At 47.0% G+C, this 21,231-nt stretch overlaps 1 protein-coding gene across 2 annotated transcripts in view; it reads left to right on the top strand.

The window, feature by feature from the left end:
• Positions 1–21,231, top strand: part of LRRC75A (leucine rich repeat containing 75A) — a 62,414-nt gene that overhangs the window by 21,788 nt on the left and 19,395 nt on the right. For both annotated transcript variants that reach the window (XM_014876636.2, XM_088177149.1), the window contains exons 2-3: positions 1,069–1,197; positions 20,598–20,710. In XM_014876636.2, the coding sequence (XP_014732122.2) occupies positions 1,069–1,197; positions 20,598–20,710 (242 nt within the window). The remainder of the gene's footprint in view (positions 1–1,068; positions 1,198–20,597; positions 20,711–21,231) is intronic.

Genomic DNA, 21,231 nt, shown 5'->3' with positions numbered 1-21,231 from the left:
TGGGATAAACACTTGTCACCTCGTTTGTGGCCTGAGCTGTAATTGCTGTAATGTGAGATCCCTCGGGCTGCTGTGTCTGAAGGCACAGTGCATTTTTTTTTTTTTTTTAAAGTGTAGATGTTTGTTTTCGACCTGTCTGAAATCACAGAGCATCCTCAGCTACAAACCCCGTGCCCTCCCGTGGGGATTTTGGGGCTGAGCTCAGGACAAGCTTTAATTTATTGCACGGTGCCGAGGTGTTGTTGGTTCGTGTTGGACAAGAGGAAATTCTTTGTGCTGGGTGCCACCAGCTCCGTGAGAAGTAAAAAAAGAAAAAAGTTCAAAAAGGAATAAAAAGAGTGTTTGGGTATTATATACACAAATATATTTGAGGTAAAAGGAGTACACTGTGTATAACCTCCCCCTCCTCATCCCTCTGCACTGATGTATTTCATACAATGAGTGCCAAAATTCCTCAAATTATTCTGTCTGAGGATTACAAAGCAGCCTTGGAGGGGACCTGGGAGGTCTGGCGCGTCCCTGGGGCAGGATCAGCTCCATCTGAATTTCTCCTGACACCACCTTGTCCAGTCTCCACTGGCAGAGCTTCCACTCCTTCCCAGGACTGGAGTCATCCTGCTGTTCCCTGACTCCCATCCATCCTCCTGTTCCCTCTCTCCAGCCCATCCTGCTGTTCCCTCTCTGCAGTTTTGGGCTGGTTCTTCCCTCCCTGTGTGCAGAACTCACACAGTGCTGCTTTTATTCTCCAGTCCCAGTTCTGTGTGATGTTCTCTGGGGTCATCTTGGATTTTCTCCTATTGGAAGGGTGTTGTTAGCTCAGCAGGTTTAGGAGCTGATCCTGCAGCCCTAAAGCCTCTTGCAGAGCAGGTGAAGGCCAGGAGTGCAGCTTCCCTCAAGGTGACACAGGCTGTCCCTTCCTTCTCTTGGCCACCAAAACCCCTCCAACATCATTTTTAGTGGGAGCTGCTGGGGAATCATCTCCTCCTCCACCGGTGAGGGCTGATTTTAAGAACCACTTTAGGCTTTTCCCTCCCACCTAATGCTGCTCCTCTGCCCTGTTTCCTGCAGGATTTGGGGATGGAGTCCACCTCTCTGGATGATGTCCTCTATCGTTATGCCAGCTTCCGAAACCTGGTGGATCCCATCACCCACGACCTGATCATCAGCCTGGCAAGATACATCCACTGCCCCAAACCAGTAGGTGCCACGCTCTGGGGCTGTGCTGCCTTGGGGAACTGGGAATGTGGAGCTTCTCCCTGAGTGCCAGGGGAAAAGCATCTCGGTTTTGGGTGGTCTGGACCAAGAGGACCAGGTTTTGCAGCTGAGCAAGTGATGTTTGGCTGATGTTGGTGCTGGTTTTATTTATGGGTGGTGTTTTTGAGCTCTTGCTGGCAAGGGATCATCCATGGGTGGATGGACCTGCAGGCATCACTCTTGTATTTGCTGCTAATAACAAGTCTTTAATTTCCTGTGAGGGTGTCTGAAGGGATGGAGTCATTCACTGCTGCTTCTCGTGGATGTTTTACTCAGTTATAGCCTCCACCGGTGTTTGAAAAGGAGGGAAATTGCCTTTTTTTTTTTTTTTTTTAAGTGTGTACAGATTCCTTTTATGTTGGGAGGCAAAGCCACAGAGGTGCTGCTTGGGCTGTGGTGTGAGCCTGACCCTGAAGGGCTTCATAAACCTCTGTGCACTCAGTAAAAGCTGTTGGGAAGGGTGGAGTGGCTGCAGGGGACACCAGGGACCCAAATCTCCACCTGCAGAGACCAAGGATGGCTGTCCCATGTCCTACAGCGTGAGACCAAGGTGGAGCCACACCCCTGTGCTGTGCAGGGATGTCCTTGGATCCCTTTTCCTGGGGAGAACAAAATCCTTTCCTTCCTCCTCCCCCAAGAGCTGGGAAAGTGGAGAAAGTGGAGAAAGCTGCTCTTGTGCTGGGCACGTTTCCAGGAGGAGAGGCCCCGTTCCCCTCTGAGGTTGCCCTTTTCCAGAGCACTGTGACTGAGCTGGTTTCTCCTCCTGAGGGTGAGCCATGGCTGAGGAGAGCTCTGAATTCCCTGTAAAAACACCCTGAGCTGCTGCTCTCCTCCCCCTGCAGGTTTCCTTTGGCACCAAAGGCTGTGGATGGGCAGTGCCAGGGCAAGCAGGGGGATGCCAAGTCCTCCTCATTCCTCTGCTCAGCCCTGTCAGGCACATCTGGACAGCTGTGTCCAGTTCTGGGCTCCTCAGGACAAGAAGAGCTCCAGGAGCAGGGTCAGAGCAGGGGGACAAAGAGGGTGAAGGTGCTGGAGCATCTCTGACAGGGAAAGGCTGAGGGAGCTGGGGCTGTTCAGCCTGGACAGGAGATGCTGAGAGGGGACCTCGTCCTCATCCTGGCTGTCCCTGTGTGCAGGGACCCAGCACTGGGACAGGAGGAACAGGCAGGAACTGGTGACGAGGAAGCTCCACCTGTGCAGGTGAGAGCTGGAACAGATTGTCCAGAGGGGAAGTGGATTCCCTTCACTGGAGATACCCCAGAGCTGTCTGGACACAATCCTGTCTGTGTGCTGTGGGATGGTGCTGCTGGAAAAGGAAATTTGGCCCTTCCAACCTGACCAGTCTGGGATTCTGTGGTGGCAAATCCCCAAATTAATCAGCCTGTGCAGCACTGGGGCTCTTACTGTGCAGGAGATGCTTTTTGGGTACCCTTGGTGCTCTGCACATCCTTCACACAGCTCGAAGCACCACACCAGGGATGGATAAATGGATGGTGGGATGGATGATGGATGGATGGATAAAGGGATGGATAAATGGAGGGATGAAGAGATTGATGGAGGGATGGATGGATGAATGGGGGGATAAATGGATGGATGATGGATGGAGGGATGGATAAATGGAGGGATGGATGATGGATGGATGTTGCCTTGGAGAGACAAACAGGGTTTGTGCAGGTGACAGAGAACAAGTCCAGCAGCAGCAGAGCTGTGCTGCAGCTCCTCAATTGTGCCTTTGCTCAGGTTTGGGTGTCACCAGCTGTGCTTTAAACTCTTTTTTTTTTTTGGCAGCTGAGTGAAAATTAACTCCATCCCAATGTCTCATGGTGGTTTCCTGAGGTACTGATGTTCTATAAGTCCCCAGAAAGTTGCATGCTGTAGTCACCAGGGTTATTTTCCACCTTCCAGCCCTCTCTTCCCCCAGCCTTATTTCACTTTGACAGAGGCTTGGCACGATGTGTGTGAGCAGAATGCTCAGGGCCAGGAGTGCTGCAGAAATTTTGGCATTTGGTCTGCATCCTGTGGCACAAATATATATAAATATATATGTTGAGGCAGCTGGGAACTTGTCCTTATCCATCCAGAGCTGACCTGGACCTTGGTCCCTGTTAACTTTCTCTTTTAAATTTGTCCTTGCTCAGGGTTATGGGGTCCTGCTTCCCTCCTCCCTCCTGGAGAGGCTTTCCTGACTCTCTGTACATTGCTTTTTTCACTCAGCTTCTATTTATACCACCCTTAGCTTAAAGGTGACCCCTTGGTCTCTCCTCTGAGCTAAAATAAAAGTTGAATCATTTTTCCAAGCCCTGGGTAAACACAGCCTGAGTCTGTATGGCCAGGAAAAAGTTGGCCTGGGCTCTCCAGCGTGGCTGTGGAGTTCAGGGGATGCTGATTCCAGCCAGCAAATTCAACCCAAAAACTCTGAATCGTGCTGGAGGAGGCTGGAGTGCTGTGCAGGAGGAATTTGGGAGGTGGAAATGTTTGGGTGAGTTTTGTGTGGGTGTCCAGGCAGTGGAGCACTGCTGGACTGCATCTCCCAGGACCTGCTGAGATCCCAGCCTGGCCCAAGGGTCCAGGGAGCCAAGGAAAAACTCTTGTCCAGATCATTTGGAAGTTAGGAGTTGGATTTGGTCCCATCCCTATTCACAGCTGTGTGTAATGCAGTTCAAACAAACCCTGGAGTGCAGCTCTTGTCACCTTTGGGGCTCCTGAGGCTCAGAAGGGGCAGATTTGCTGTTCAGGAAATTCAGATTGTGCAGGAAGTTTTCCAGCAAGGAAAGGAGGTGTTTGCTTCAGATCAAAGACATCTGAGCAAGTATTTTCTCTCCTGTGTCCAGTTTTTTATCCTCCTGCCTTTCCCCTCATGGAAAAGGTTCCTTGGAGAGCAGCTCAGCTCCAAATCCACTTCCCAAAACCCAGTGCCAGCAATCAGAGCGTGCTGCTGGTGATGTCTGCCTGTCCCCATGGCCGGGAAAAGGGGACAAAACACCCCAGCAAAGCCCTGTGGTGTGGGATGGAGCAGCCAGGATGCCCCAAACCTCCTGTAGCTGCCTGGGTTTGCAGAGGGAAGGAGCTGAAAATACAAACTTTGTGCAAGGAGCAAAGGGCCCCCCTGAAAAATTCACAGCTCCCCGTGCCAGCAGGGATAGCTGGCCCTGAACTATTGGAAAATTAAAGCAATTCCTTTTTTTCCACAGCCCAAAGCCACGAGTGTGGATGACTGATGGCTGTGATAGGGAGTGAGTCAGTGAGCTTTGAGGATTTCTTGGGTTTGGGATAAAGGGGGAAAGGGGAAAGTGGAGCCTTGGGCAAGGCTGCTTTGGGGCTGTGCCCTTGTGCTGTTTCACTGCAGCCCCTGGGATGGAGCTGGAAGCTCCTCCAAGCCCTGAAGGCTGCCCAGAGTGAGATTTTGGCTTTGCTGATCCCCACCCTGCTGCTTTCTGCCAGGGCAGGGCTGGCAGAGCAGCTCAGCAAAGCCCCATCCCCAAACCCAGCTTTGCCTGGCTGTTCTCCTGCTGGTGCCTGCAGCTCCTTCCCGGTCTCTTGTGGAAGATGTGATCCTGTTCAAACCCAGGGGAGTGGATTTGGGCAAATATCTCAATTTGGGAGCTGTGTGCAACAGGGAACATCATCCTCATCTTCCCCACTGCAATTCAGGATAAATGGGGTCAGGAAGAGTTTGTAAAGCTCCTCTCAGCAGCTGGAGAGTGGAAGCAAAGTGGATTTTGTCCTGGCTGGATGGAAGATCTGTTTTCCTGTCATTTGAGCAGTTTCTGTGTGGCCACATCCCTGGCTCCAGTGTCTTTTCCTGCCTGAGCTCTGAACTGATCAGGTTTGCAGGATGGCTTCGATTCCATCCATGTAAACATGGAAAGGAAAGGTGGTTGTGGTGACCTTTAATAATCCATTTCTAACCCTCCTTCAGCCCTGTGGGATAAGGACTTAACTTACAAATGATATTGAGGTTTCTATGCCCTGCATTTTTAAAATGTGTTCTTTCTGTCAGAGCTAAAATGAGCATTTTTATTCTTATTTACCCTCCCTCTGTGCTGTGCCATGTGGCTAAAACTGTATTAATAACCTCAGTTTGTGCAGGATGAAGATAATCAGGGCACCACAACCATCAGCTCAAGGCCTTTATCCCCAATAAATATCCCCATAATCCAGCTCCTCTGCCACGTGTGTTATTCTTTGAGCTGGAATTCAAATTATCATTCCAAGTTCCTGACATCAAATTTGGTTTTCAGCCTCATGAGATGAAGTTATGGGCATGAACAGTGACATGTTGAGGGACAATCCAGCACAGGGTGATCTCTTCAACCCCAGTGAGATTTTTACCTTTCCCTTTTGCTCTGCAAGGAAAATCCCACACAGCTCTCAGATTCTGAAATGCTATGAGAACATTTATTATTATTTGCTTTCTGCTTTAAGAAACATCCTAAAAGGAGCTGATCTGTGAACAAAACCCCTCTAAACCCCCAAAATATGATATAAAAGCAGAGGGGATGATGAGGATTCAGCTTAATTCTGTATTAATGGCTCTTTCTGGGTCTTTTTTTTTGTTTTGTTTTTTTGCTGGTCTTGCTTCAAGTGTGAAGATCCCTCTGTGGGTATTTAAGACATCTGCAATATGTGAAGGTGTCTTGAAGAAGGAAAAAGTCTGGAAAGCTCAGACCCCCCTGAGGGCAGATCTGCTTCTTTGCTGTCTTGGTGTCCTTCTCTCTGCTCTGCAAAACCAGAGATGTTCCTTCCCTAAAGCTTTTGTGTGAGAGCTGGAGCTGAGCTGAGTGCCTGGGAAATGGGGGGAAATTGCACTTTGCAGGGGTTTTAAACATGAAATCTAAAAGGGAATAATGGCAAAAGGGATGGGCTGTGATGGTGCCACTGCTGGGAACTCACTGGGGTTTTGTGTGAAATGGGACCTGGGCCCTGCCTGACCCTCCTTTGTCCAGACCCTGTGGGGTGCAAGGAAGGCCCTGGATCCTTCCTGTCCCTCCCAGCATCCCCATTTCCATATGAAATTGGAAATGTGATCAGTTTATCACACTCTGATCATAAAATTATTTAGGCTGGAAAAGATTTCACGTCATCAAGTCCAACCATTAACCAGCCCAGCATGGCCAAGGTGACTTTTATCAAACTTTTCATCTTTCTGATCCCTTTTTGGGTTGCTGAAGCCCAAAATCTCAGTGCCAGCTGGCAGGATTGCCAGGCCCCCTTTTTTGCTCAGCTCCCATAATAACAGGACGACCTTTCCCAACCATCTGCAAAGCCCTGGAAATGCCACAGGGTGGATTTTTATCAGCCTGGAGATGGATTTTTGCAGTGCCTCCCAAATGTCAGGTGCCACATCATGCAGCAAGGGATGTGCTCAGCTTCCCCTCTTTCTTCCCCTAAGAGCATCTTGCTGACACCAGCTCTGGGTGATGGGCATCATCACATGGGCTGGGTGATTAAATTATTAAAAAGAGGATTAAAAAATGAACCAGGAGCTGGAAAAGATGTTTCAGTTACCTGTGGGTGAGGCTGGAGTTCCCCGGTTTAAATTTCAGTCTTTCCTCAGGGCCTCTTCACCCACAGCCTCACCAAGTGTCCCCAAGGGAAGTGACAGATGAAGAGGCAGCCACCTCATTAAACAGTGACAACACATTTTATTGATGTTTTCTGCTGGTAATTGGCATTTGAGTTCAGCTCATTTGGGTTTTAATCAGAATATCATCTCCCTCAAAGGAAGGGAGGCTCTGGATTCCCTGGCAGGAGGGTGAGCCTGATGGGGACCTGGCCTGGGGGATGGCTGGAGGGTAGAGCTGGCATTTTTGGGCAGTTTTGGGATCTGTTTCTAACCCAGCTCACAGCTGTGGCAATGCCAAGCAGGAAAACGTTCTGCTGGAAGTGTGGGTTTGCAGAAATGAGTGTTCAATAAGGAAACTTTGAGGGTTTCCCTAAGGAGGGGTTTCCTCTCTCTTGATGAACCTCTCCTGCTGGGTGAGGAATTGATTTGGGCCACGTCTGAGCTGCTCCAGGCAGCAAAGGCTTCTCAGCACCTGCCCAGGGGGGTGAGAGAGGTTTTAATAAATATTATGAGCCAATGTGAGCAGTTTTGGGGCTACAATCAACCCGTGTTTGAACCCTGAGCCCTGAAGGCTGGCAGGGCACGTTTTGAAGGGATGGAGCTGCTGCCATGTCCAGAGGCTCTGCCCCAAATCCTGCCTTTGCCCCGTGCCATGGGCTTGAAGAAAAACCCCAAAATCCCCCAAATTTCAGCTTCTTTGCTGGGCACCACGGTCGGGCTTTGCAGGATGAGCTGAAAGCACTGAGGATAAACCCCTGGGGCTCCAGCAGCTCTTTCCTTGCTGCTCCCTCCAGCCCTGGATGAGGAATGAAGAGCCCCCTCAGCATTTCAATGCCTGGATTTGGGAAGGGCTCTGCACTCAAAACACCTCTGGGGTTTGGAAGCACTCCCATTTCTAGGGCTAATGCTGGGATTTGAAGAGTTCCTGGCGTTTGGCCTGTGTGCAGCAGCACAGCTGCCTTGGCAGGTTATTTCTTGGAGCAAGGAGAAGTTTGTCCTCATTCTGCTGAGCTCCAAGCCTGCCTTGGCTGCTCCCAGCACGGTCACCTTGCTGGGACAGCTCTGCATCCCCTGCTTTGGCTGTGCCACAGGGCAGAGGTGCTGTCACCCAGGTGTGGGGTGGCTCAGGACCCTGTGGGTTTTCTGAACCCCCTCTGGGTCACCCCATGGGCAGAAAGTGCCCTCCTTTCCCTGGGAAGCACCAGGTGATGGCTCCTTCCAGAAAAGAAAGAAAAAGAAAGAAGGAAAGGAAAGGAAAGGAAAGGAAAGGAAAGGAAAGGAAAGGAAAGGAAAGGAAAGGAAAGGAAAAAAACCTGAGTTTTAGTAAACAGGGAAGGTGCCAGGAGCCTTTCCAGTGATTGCTGTTCCTCGATGGCAGGCACTGGGGTTTCTGGCCAAAGTCCAGCAAGTGTTTATCTCCCAGTTTGGGGATTTGGGTAAGAGCTTTATCCCACCCTTCCCATCTTCAAAGAGTTTTGCAGTTGTTGAGTAATTTGCTAAATCCTCCCGATTTCTCTGTCACTTTCCCTGTCCCCTTTGCCACCCATCCTCTCAGGACATCCCCAGCTCAGCTCCGGGCTCTGTGTCTGTAATTTCACGTCTGCTTGGAGCTCTTGGAATGGTCCCCACTCCCTCCAGCCTCGCTGCACCCCAGAGCTGCAGCCGGGAGAGCTTGGACACACTCGGCTGCTGCTTCCTCACCTCCTTTTCCCTTTAAAAAATTGGGATAATCCCCGGTTCTGCTGTGCCTGTGCTGGTTAATGAGTGGAGATGAGCCTTGTGCCCTTTCCCTGGGATTCTCATCTGCAGGGAACAACAGGGACTGGATGTGATGGGGGTCCTGCCACCCCTCCCCAGGCTCCCAGAGCTGAGAACCCCCAGGGATGAACAAAAATATCCCAGGGACGCTCCAGCAGAGCTGAGGGGCTGGGCTGGGCTCTGCTTCCCGTGGGATCCGGGTGCTGCAGCTGGTCCAGGCTGGGAAAGTCTGTGCTGGGATGTGCTGAATGTGGGACAGAAATAACCCAATAATCCACGGCTGGATTCGCCCTGCGAGGGAAGATGGGACAGAGGAGGGTGAGTGGAGCCTGCTGGGCTGAGACCTGCACTTCCAAGGGGGATTTTTCCTGAGAAATCCCAGTTTTCCTCTGGAATTCACACAATCACCAGGCTGGAAGAGACCTCCAAGATCAAGCCCAGCCCAGCCCCAACACCCGAACTAAACCCTGGCACCGAGTGTCACATCCGAGCTTTTTTTTAAACAAATCCAGGGATGGTGACTCCACCACCTCCCCAGGCAAAGCATTCCAATACTTTATTATTATTTCTGTGGAAAACTTGGGAAAAATGGAATTCATCCTCCCTGTGCATGTTGAGGGGGAAGGCAGTGCCATCTTTCAGGAAAGGGAATGAAATCTTGAAATCAGAGAGCAGAGTGGAACAAACACTCTGGAAAGGAGATATGATCAACTAGAAATGAAATTGAAATTCAGAAAATTTGAAATGCAGTGACAGCAACCAAATACAGGGAGATGAAACGCAGTGCAGTCAAAAGGACCAAAACTTGCCAAAATAATTCCCACTGAATTCCCTAAAATCAGAGAATAAAGGTAAACAAAGAGATAGAAGAGAAACAGAAGAAATGAAATTTCAAAACTGAAACAAAGCTGCTAGAAGTGAAACAAGAAAAGCGAATGAAGTGCATGGAAATGGAGTGAATTGATCCTCACAGAAATCGAGATTTCATTCCCTTTCCTGGAGGGAAGAGAGCACCACAATCCCTGAGCTCTGATTCCAGCAGCAGCCCCTGGGATGGTTTTCTGTGCTGTGCCCCCCAGTTGCAATAATTAACCTGTTGTTTGCTGAGATATTTCCAGAGTAATGAGTAAAAATGCAGAGGAATCCCTCTTGGATTTTTAGTCACTCCCTTTGTTTCATTGCAGTTTTATCATGGATTTATCATTAAAATGCTGCTCCAGTCACCGTCCCATAATGGCTTTGTTTGTAGCACTCAAATGGGTCCAATTTATCAGCATTGGGGATGCTCCAAGGCCTCCTCCCACACCCCAGGCAGGTTTTTAAGGGCTCACAGCACAGGGAAATGCAGCACACACCTCCCCACCCTGCTCCCACTCCTCCTTTTCCATGGAAGCGGAGCTGGGTACCCTCCAGCAGCTCTCAGGGAAGATTTTTATATTATTTATTCTTTTTTTTTTTTTTTTTGCAATTTCCCTTTATCTTCCGTGTTCCCCTCAGGGCCGTCTATCACCTCGGATTTTATTGCCTTCTCTAATTGCTTCTCTGAAGTCCAAGTGCAATATTACTGCAGGATCCTTTGGAACAACTTCCTGAGCTGCTGCAGTCCCGCTCCTCCCCTGCCTCTCTTGATAAACCCCATTGTACATTGCTTTTCCTTTTGGTGTGGCCACACCCGGGCTTTGCACTTTGGCTTTTCAGCCAAGCAGGTTTGGGAGGAAATGTGTAAATTTGGGTTCCGTTCCTTGCCTTTGTTGCTACAGGTTTTGCCTTTCAGTGTTCTGTCACCCTGCAGCTTCATCAGCTCCTAATTTGGGCTAATTAAGGTTTAATTGCTGGGTCCTTGGTGGTTTGTGGTTGTCCTGAGTGAGCACCCAGTGCTGGTGGGATTTGTGAGGGTTGAGCAGGAACAAATCCAATCCTGAGAGCTAAAAACTGAACGTGGCTGTGCTCAGGTGACCACACACCCTCATCCCTGCAGCTCTGACAACCCCACTCCTTTGGGGTCTCCAGCTTTGGTAAATTTGCCTGGAATCAGAGGATTTGGGGTTGATTTTCTGGGATTTTTTTTGTGGGTTTTTTTTTTTTTTTTTTTTTGGTTGGTTGGTTTTCTGTTTGGGGTTTTTTTTTGTTTGTTTTTGGGGGTTTTAGGGGGTTTTTTTTGTTTTGTTTTTGTCGTTGTTTTGTTGTTTTTTTTTTTTAATCATGCAGTTAAAACAAGTGCCATGCTCAGTGTTGGGTTAATTTGATGGAAGCCAAGGGGTTTAATGGGACCTTCTGGAGGTGGCCCAGGCAGGTCCCCTCTGGTGACACTTTCTTGTCCCTGCAGCTCCCTCCTGCCCCAGAGAGCATCCCACTCCCGTTCTGCACCAGTTGCTGCCTTTCCCCCTCGTTGAGTTTTATGCTGCTGTCAAACAGGGCTCCACAAAATGTTAATTTTGCCCTGGCACGGAGCCCCTGCCATCTGCTCCAGGACACCTTCAGTGCCACAGTGCCAGGCTGCTCCAAAAAAAGGTGCTGAGAGGCCAAAAATGCTGCTCAGGGTCTGTGTTCTCACCCTGCTTTGCAGCTAATTACAGCCACAACCTTTAATTATTCTTCATTTTGTTGTGCAGACCCCGAGTTTGGAATTGTCACTGGATGGTTTTGTAGGTGCATTTTAGGGTTTGCCAGGTGATGGGGTGAGTTTTCTGATCAAAATCTCCAAAATTTCCAAAATCAGCATCTCCTCCCTGTGCAAAAGGGAGCTGCATGGGAATTCAATGGGGTTTCTAATAAGCTTTTATCAAAGTCTGATTTTTGCTTGATAGAAGATTGGTTCTTCTTAAAAAAAAAATACACACACTCAAAAAGAAAACCACCTTTTTCTTTGGCTTTTATTTATGCTCCTTCAGATTTTACCTCTTTTTCCTCTTTTACCTTCTTTAAGAGGGAATTTTTGGTGGTAAAACCTTTATCCAAGCCAAGCAGAAGGAAGGGGTGAGGTCTCCACTCTGAGCAGCATTCCCTGTCCAAAAAACATCTGGAGCTGGGTTTGCTTTAATGTCTTTTATTTCTGTTTCTGTGCATCTTTTAACACTCTCTCAGTAGGATTTCCCACAAACCACCACGATTTCCTAATATTTGGGGTAATTTCAGATGAAATCCCCCTGAAATGGGTGATGCAGGATCTGATTTGATGCTGGGCTCTGTGTGTAAACCCTGTGACTCCACAGTGATCACTGCAAAATATGACCCCCAAAAAACCCCCCTGATTGTTATTAAAATGCCCTTTATTAAATTGCTTAAGTTCCTCCTTTAATTTGAATTAAACCAGACATGATTTATTTTCAAAAGCTTTTCTGCTCTGTGCTACGGGGTGGTCAAACTGATCAGCCCCAAAGCCACGTTGTCACTTTATTTGGAATTTATTTTTGGGATCTATCATTCCACTGTGCCAACATCTGCTTCCCTTTGGGCATCACCCACGTCATCCCTCATCCTCCCCACGCTGCATCCTCTTCCCAGAGGAGCCTGAAATGAGGGAAGGGGAATTGCAACACCCTCGAGGTGATATTTTAAGGACACATCCTTGGAGAGCTCCTCCAGGGGGATTTTTCATGACATGCAGGGGCAAGGATTTGGCATTTGGGATCTGGGATTTGGCATTTGGGATTTGGAATTTGCCATTTGGGATTTGGCATTTGGCATTTGAGACTTGGGATTTGGGATTTGCCATTTGGGATTTGGCATTTGAGACTTGGGATTTGGGATTTGGCATTTGCCATTTGGGATTTGGGATTTGGCATTTGCCATTTGGGATTTGGGATTTTGCCATTTGGGATTTGGGATTTGGCATTTGGGATTTGGCATTTGGGATTTGGGATCTGGGTTTTGGGGTGGATCCTCCCTGCACACCTGGATGGGGTTGCAGGTAGGAGCAGTCACCAATCCCTGCGTTCACCTCCTGCCTGCTGGGATGTTTTGGGGCAATGGTGAATTTAAATCTTTCCCTACCTCTTGGAATCCCAGGATTTGCTGGAGGAAACTCCATTAGGACTTCCAGAGGGAAATGTGGGACTGGCTGCAGCACAGATGTCTGCAAACAACAATAGGCTGAGCTCTGAGAGCACAGGGGGGAGGGACAAAAAGGAGAAGAAAGGGAAGGGAAAAAGCAAAGCAGAAAATCATTAGATGACTTCAGCCCCTCGTGACAACATCAAAAGGGAAGAGTCGTAAATTCGGATCCCATTAAACACCGAGGGGAGCAGGAAAAGCAGGAGAAGCCTTTTTGGGGCCACAGCTGCGGGTTTGGGGTTTGTGGGATCCCCCGGAGTGTTGGGGGTCCCCGTTCCCACTGTAGGGATCTCTCGGGGTGTGAAGCCCTCACACTTGGGGACTTGTCACGTTTTGCTGCCATCCTTTCCAAACCCCAAGGTCTGTCCCTACCCCAGAGTCCCTGGGGATTTGCTGTCTTTGCCTCCTGCTAATTTGGGATAACTGATTGCATTCACATTAAAGCCATTGAGGAATTTTCTCCCCTGGGGCTTCCCAGGGCACGTCTCACTGTTTTATGCCTTTGTTTAACTGGATAATAATTCCATTAATCATTGTGAACATGGGGTTTTCTTTGTCTTTCAACTGTTGGAGGTTTTTTGCTTAATAATCCAAACTATTATCCTATTGTCCTAGCTGATCACCCAAGGCAAAAAAAAAAAAAAAAAAAAAAAAAAAAAAAAAAAAAGGGAGGAGGGTTTGGAAGGAAATCTCTCATTCTCTTTATTTTTCAGGTGTGAAATAGGTCATGTTTTAAGGTTCATTGTCTGCTGAACTGCACGAAAGGCAAAAATCTTGGCTGAGGCGTCTCCACAGCAAATATTTCCTGTGCAGGGAATGTGTTCCCGGGATAAGTGTGGTCTGTGCCTGGACAGAGCTTCTCGTGCCTCACAGCTGCACATCCTGCAGCATCCACAAAGGGATGTTGCAAGCGTAAAAAGTCTTCTAAAAGAACTACTAAAGGGGAGAGGGGGGGAGAAAAATTAATTTTTAAGGGATTTGGGAAGACTGGGAGTTCTCATATTTAAGATTTGCAGGACAGCACTTTTTCTTTTTTTTCTTTTTTCTTTTTTTTTTAAGACTGACTGTGAGTGACAGAAACGTGGGAACTGTGTAATAACGCCAAAAAAAAAAAAAAAAAAATTCTTATTGCTTCCTCGCAGCCCCCAGACAATGGCTAATTGTTCTAATTTGGGTCACTCCCCTGCTGTGCTGCAGCAGGAATCCTTCACCAAAGCTCTTTAATCATTAATGTTGGCCTCTTTTCCACGGTGCTTGGCCCCGGTGCAGCCCCCCAGGGCTCTGCCCATCCCCGGGGATTCTGCTGCTGCAGGAGGAGCAGCGATTCATTTTTTTTAATGACAACAAATTAATTTGCAATAACATCTTAATCACCAGGCTTTGCATCCCTCCCTGAGCTCTCTCCTTTAGGAGCAGCCCTGAAATGCAATTTGGGGACCCAAATTTTGCCCACGTGGTGATGCAGGGAGGGCAGGCAGTGACTCTCTCTTATTATTTCATTAATAACCCTCTGGGTTATTTATCCCCCGTGGAACCGTGGCTCTGCTCCTCCCAGGGTTGTTCTTCTGTGCTGAAATCCAAGGAGCCAGGCAGAAAAGCCAGGACAGTGCCCAGGGGTGGTGAAAGGTCCTGCAGGTGATGCCTCAGCCGTGGGATCAGGGCTCGCTGCAGGTTTGGCAGTTTTTTGGGGTTTTTTGGGTTTTTATTTTAGCTTTGTTTATTCGATGGCTGATTTTCTGAGGAGTTACCAGGATTTTCAGAGCGTTCATCGATGTTTTGTTTTATCCCGGAGAAGGAGCTCTGTACCAAATCCAGCTGCAATTGCAAAAGTGGGATTGGGACACAAATCCCAATCCCAACCTCTGCCTGCTCCCATTTATCCCTGAGTTTGACCAATTCCCAATTTCTCCACCCAGAGCAGCAGGAGCTGCTGGTCCCCAGCACATTCCTGGGGCTCCCCATCCTTTTTGGGGGCTTGGCTGGTTCCTCCTTTCCTTGTTTTTCCTGCTGAGCAAATCCCCTTGGAGCAGGGCTGGCTGTGATTTCACAGTGCCACGAATCCCATTCCCAGCTGAAATCTGTTAAAGGATTCAGATCCCAGCAATCCCCAGCTCCTCTCCTTGGGCTGGAGCAGAGCACGAGTGATGGGGAGAGGGGCCCTTTGCAGGGAAATCCTCCTGTGCTCCAGAACTCATCCAAAAAACGGGAATTGTGCTGGGGCTCTGCCAGCTTGGAGAGGACACGAGCCAAGGCATTGCCCAAAAGCTGCTCCCCTGAGCTGAGCCTTGCAAAGCTGGGCTTTGGGAGCTGCCTGAGTCGTGCCAGGGCACAGCCTCTGCTCAGAGCTTTCCAGCACGGGTGGAAAGGAAAGAGGGAGCTGAGCAGAGTTCCTGCTCCTGCCAGCAGCTCATTTTGATGCTTTTTTGAGCTATTAAAAAAAAAGAGGCCAGGCAGAATAAAGAGGGAATAAAAATCCATTCACTTTATATTTATTGAAAGCCCTTCAGGTACGTTTCAGACAAAGCTCCCCCTCAAGGGGTTACACCCAAAAATGGACCACGGGTCACGGGGTTTTCACACTTTTATAAGTTTGGTTCATTTGGGGTTAATCTTCCAATTCCAGCTCCAGGTAATGAAGGCTTTTACCCCAAGTTTGCTGCCCCCAAATCTCACTTTTGTTTCCATTTCTCGGGGTCTGAGGCAGTGAGGTGTCCTTGATTGCCAGCCCAGACAGGAATTGTTGTGTCTGCCCAAAACGGGAACAGCAGCTCACACTGGGTATGGAGCTGAGTTAAACACTGAAGAACTGCAGGATTAGAAATAAATGAAGAATATAAAAGCTAAAATCCTAAGGGATCAGGGTAGGTGCTGTGTGTGACCTGGGATTCTGTCCCTGCAGGAGCTGCAGAGGTGTGGGGGTGAGTGCTGGGCTTTGCATCCTTTATTAGTGGTTTTTCTTTAGTTTTGTCTGGGTTTTTTTAGAGCTAGGATTAAGAGAAACACGATTGAGGTAATTTTTGTGTTTGGGCTTGGATGTTTATTGTATTTTATCAGAAATTACAGAAAGTATGACAGCACCTCCAGCTCTTTGCTAGAAGTGGGAAAAATGGCTCCAGCTGAGGCTGCTTCAAGGCCTTTTAAAGCTAAACAAACCAATAGAAGTTTAACACCTACATTATTTATCCTTTTGACCCAATAATAGATTCCCACGACCCTTAGAGTGACATTTGACTGATCAACCAGAGGTTACTGCCTGAGTTCTGTGAAGATAGAAAAAGACACCACCCAAAATTCTCCATCCTGTCCCATATCCACCACTATACTATAAAACCCTAAAATTTAAAACCCATCACCCATTGAAAATACACACATCTAACCCACCACACATTTGTGATTTCTAACTCATTATTGATATTTCCAAGCCTTTTCCAAGGTTCCAGCTCCAGAGCAGTGTTTTCCAGGGGGTCAGTGCCTGCAAGCACAGAAAGCTCCAAAACTCCACATTCCTGAGATCCAACGCAGTGGGAGCAAATCCATGGATGTTCCCAGATGTGTGGCTGCTGGATGTGCAGGAGCTCAGCTGAAGGCTCCTCACCAGCATTTATCAGTGCTCAGGAAAAGGGCACATCCCCAACTTTTCCTGTCAGCAGCATCTCTGTGTGTGTGTGTGTGTGTGGTCTGTCCCACCTCCCCAGCCCTGCCATGCAGTTTTAACTCCCAGAGTTTGAAAACCCAGATTTAAAAATGCACATTCCCACCCCCTGTGTGATGTTAGAGGGGCCACATTTTGTGTGCTGCCTTTCCTGTGTGTCATTTCAGGAGTGTTTGCTGCTGGAATTGGCCTCTGGTGGTGAGAAAATGCAATTTTTCTGCTTGCTGCTTGTCTTTTCCATGGGAAGGGCACTTGGGGTTTCCCAAAATCCAGCACTGTGGCACTCAGGCTCTGCAGGTTGAGGTTTCCCTGCCCTCTGACCACAAAAAATCAGCTTTGTATTGACCTTGCATGAGTGATGTGACTCAGACTGATGGTGGCAGGAAGAGTTTTGGTGTTGATTTTGGAGTTGTGGGAAGCTGTTCACCCCTGGGAGCAGCAGGGTCTGCCCAGAGGAGTTTGTGGCTTTTTTTTTTTTTCTTTTTTTTCTCTTAATTCCTGAGGGTGCTGCTGGTGCTGGGTGGGGAGCAGGGATGTTATCCCATGGCAAAGGGAGCATCCCACGGGAATATTTGGCACCATCCCTCCAGGCTAATCCCCTCTCCTCATTCCCCAGCGAGCTTCAAACCTCAGCAGCACGAGCTGGGCTGGTTTTAAAGCTGATTTCAAAGTTGGTTTTAAATCTGATTTTAAAGTTGGTTTTAAAGCTGGTTTTGAAGCTGATTCCCTTTCCAAACAAGCTCTTGGGCTCAGTCCCATCAGGGTGTGCATCAGTCAGCTCCAATTATTTCCTGATAGACTTGGATCAGGATCAGGGAAAAGTTTTGTTTGGAATCTTTGGCACAGCACCAGCAAAAGCTCTTCTGCACACGAGTTTTGGGCTTGCTCTGGGGAGGAATTGGGTAAAAACCTGAGAATTTTGGGTTCCTGAAGCACAAAATTTGTGTCTGAACCACAGGAATGAGATGTGCAGAAGGAAGGAGCCCATCCTGTGCCTCTGAAATGGGAATTTAATTTCTCACTGGGGTTTTTATCTACAGAATGATGTGTGCAGGAATCATGTGCTCTAAATCATATATAAACCCCCCAAAATAAAAATATGCCAGGACCTGCAGGGCTTGGGAGTTGAGTTTGTGCAGCAAAAGGGCTGAAAGGGTCGGGATGGCCGTGGGAGGATGTGGAGAAAGGATGAAAATTTCCTTGTGCTGCTCCTGCCTCTTTCCTGGGATCCCTCTGCCCCAGCAGGGGTGGCCTGAGCTGCTTTGGGCTGAATTCTTCAGGAATTGGTTTGATGGGAAATTCAGGTCTGAGCTTCCCTTGGCCACCTGCAGGTCTGGGAGCTTGAGGGGGAAAAACAAACAAACAAACAAAAAAAACCCCAAAAACAAAAGCAGAAAAAAACCCACCTCTCATTGAAAAAGCAAAATGGCCATGGCACATCTGAACCAGCACAAATTTGGATTTTTTTAAAATTTTTTTTTTTACCTTCTCAGCTTCTTCTCCACGTTCCTTTTGTGAATCATTTCACTTCCCCAGCAGCTGAGCTGGGATAATGCTGGAGGCAGCTTGAATTGTCTCTTGCAGGGTTATTTTGGAGGCAATTTGCAGCACAAAATGCCAGCACCGTGTCCTTCCCCCTGACGATTTTCGAGCATTGTTTCCTTTTCAACACCGGTTTGAGCAGGGAAAGCTCAGAGCTGGAAACCCCCACTCATCCCTGAGGGTGGATCTGCTATTTCAGGGGCTGCTGCAATGCTTAAAAATAAAAAATAAAAAATAAAGACATCAAAGCTGCTGGCACCTGGCAGCTCGCTGTGGGTAAAAAAAAAAAAATAAAAATACAGGGAGGTGTCAAAATCCCTGGTGTTTTCTTCTCACCTTGGGGCTGGTGCTTCCAAAGCCAGGAAGGTGTTGCTGGCAGTGTTGCTTTCCCAAAATATTTTGAGGCTCTGATTAAGGAATTGCCTGCTTTTCCAATGGGAAACACGAGGTAAAATCTTGCCTTTCTTATTTTTCTCTGTTAATTTTGCACAGGGCTCACCCAGGGCTGGTTCTTGCCACAGGGTCTGCAGTGGGAGAGGAGCACTGGGGATGCCTGAATAATGGAATTTGTGGGATGAAATCTCTGATTTTGATGAGGTGTTGAAAATTAAGGGTTGAAATGTTCTCCTACAAACCCAGATTTCCTGGGAATCAGAGGCTCGCCCGGGAAGTGGCTCCTGCTCCCCAGGGTTTTCCATGCCCTAAATCTGGAATTTCTGCCTGAAATCCCCTGCCCTCAGTGCAGATGGAGCTGGGCACCAGCCTGGATTTACCCGGGAAAATCAGATTGTGACGAATGGGAATCAACGTGGGTACCTGGACATGTTTGTGAATAAACCCTCCCAAATTTATATCAAACCTTCATTCTTGGAGTGGAGTCAAAACCCACAAATCCTGGCTGATATTTCTGCCCCAGCCACTTCAGAGATGTCCTGGGTTTGGGGTTTTTGTGTTTTGTGGTGGTTTTTTTTTTTTAACCCTGAGCAAACCTGCTGTAATTGTTTCCCTGTACACCCCCAAGTGATTTGTCAAAATCCCAATTGCTCCCTGGTAATTCAATATTTATGATGTCTTTATAAGGCTGGTCCTGCTATGCTGATGTGGAGGTGGTGGGGGATATAAATTAAATAAATCGCATAAATTTCATAAATTAGGCTGCAAAACCTGAGCTCTCAGGGGGGATGTGAAGGCAGCAATAATTGGCTGTCCAGGCAGAGGAGATTCAGCATTCCTGCCTGGATTTTCCCAGAAAATCCTGAGCCATCCCTGAGCAGCCCAGGCCGTTTATTGTGGGGTTTCCTCTTCAATTCCTGTGTCTTCCCTAATGATGAGGCAGGTTGATAAAACCAGGCAGACAGCACAAATTGGATTTTTTAAAAATAATTATTTTATTTTATTTTATTTTATTTTATTTTATTTTATTTTATTTTATTTTATTTTATTTTATTTTATTTTATTTTATTTTATTTTATTTTATTTTTATCATTATTGATCTTCCAGCCAGGTTCACCTGTGCCTGTGACCTTTCAGAGAGCAGGATGGGTGGTTTGAGTTATTTCATGGCAAATCGTGTCTATGAAAATCCTGGAACATGACTGAGCAGTCTGGACAAGAGGATTGAGTTTTATTTCATTTTTAGGACCCAGAATTTCTAGACCCAAATCCTTAGAAACTTTCAGGGTTCAAGTTTTCCAAGCCAGCATCCCTTGGGGTGGAAATCTGAGTCAAAATCCAGAAGAATCATATTTATTCATGATTTGATTTTTCCTAACAATTAAATGTAGTGAGATTTTGGTGAGATTTTCTCTTCCCAAGACTCCATCAGCTCACAGAGCAGTTTTTGGTGGTAATGAATGGGTAATTTTACCAAATGTAAACAATCCCTGCCAAATTTAAGTGCTGGAAGCTGTTGTGTGGTGTCCAATGGTAACAATAATAACAATATAACAATAATAACAATATTAACAATATAACAATAATAGCAATATAACAATATAACAAAAATAACAATATAACAATAATAACAATAATAACAATGGTGGCAAAATAGTAATACTGATAATACTAATAGTGATAATAATGATAAAAATAATGATGATTATTATTGATGGTAATAATAATAATGTTGATTACTGATGATTGAATGATGATGATGATAATAATAATAGTAATAATAATAATATCCACCCTTAGGGATGAGTGGGGGTTTCCAGCTCTGGACCCTCCCTATTAAAACTGGTGTTGAAAAGGAAACAATAATAATAATAATAATAATAATAATAATAATAATAATAGTCGTAATAATAATTTAAAAAAATAGTAATAGCAATAGCAATAGTAATGGTAATAATAGTAATAATAATAATAATAATAATAATAATAATTATTATTATTATTATTATTATTATTATTATTATTATTATTATTATTATTATTATTATTATTATTATTATTATTATTATCCACCCTCAGGGATGAGTGGGGATTTCCAGCTCTGGGCCCTCCCTATTAAAACTGGTGTTGAAAAGGAAATAATAATAATTATAATAATAACAATAATAATAATAACAATAACAATAACAATAATAATAATAATAATAATAATAATAATAATAATAATAATAATAATAGTCCTGCAGAATCTTAGCAATCAGAGAGGTTTTTCCCCCCTTTCTGGACACTTTTGAGGGTGGTCCCTTGAGGCTCCCAGTGTGTCTGGGCTCATGCCCTGTGTGTGCTGTGCCCAGCCTCACCCCTGGTGTATTTCTGCAGGAAGGAGACTCTCTGGGCGCCATGGAGAAGCTGTGCAGGCAGCTCACCTATCACCTGAGCCCCCACTCGCAGTGGAGACGCCAGGGCATCATGAAGAGGAAGCCTCAGTCCTGGTGAGTCCCTGCTGTCCCCAAGCTGGCCCTGCCACCCCTCAGGGCCACCACGGCGCTGGGGACAGTGGCAGCAGGGGTTGGCCACGGTGGTTTTGGCAAATCCAGAGGGATGAAGGGCAGAGAGCTGGGAGGGAGCTGGGCTGTCCCGACCTCCCAGATTGTCCCTGTGGGGACACAGATGGAGAAAGTCAGAAAATTACAGCCTGAAAAATATTCCAGGCTGGAGCTTCTCAGCTCTGTTCCCAGCCCATCAGCTGGCCCAGCTCAAGGCTGGGGAGGATTTCTCCCAGGGTGATAATTTGGTCAAAAAAAAAGAATTAATAACAAAGATAGAAGCCCTGTTGTGGTGTGTGCCCAGGCCCTGGCAATGGGGTGTCTTCTCTCTGAACCAATCACCTTTTCTCTACTCTTAGAATTGCAGTCAGGCTATAAATGTGGTCAAACAAAGAGAGAAAGGACAGCAACACACACGGAGCTCTGTGGGGCAAAAAGGCCAATTTATTGTACAGACAGCCCGGATT

The sequence above is a fragment of the Sturnus vulgaris genome, chromosome 21 (genome assembly GCF_052056855.1).
Source record: "Sturnus vulgaris isolate bStuVul1 chromosome 21, bStuVul1.hap1, whole genome shotgun sequence".
Classification (NCBI taxonomy): Eukaryota; Metazoa; Chordata; class Aves; order Passeriformes; family Sturnidae; genus Sturnus; species Sturnus vulgaris.
The sequence above is the reverse complement of the archived record's forward strand: the minus strand, read 5'-3'. Positions and strand labels throughout refer to the sequence as shown.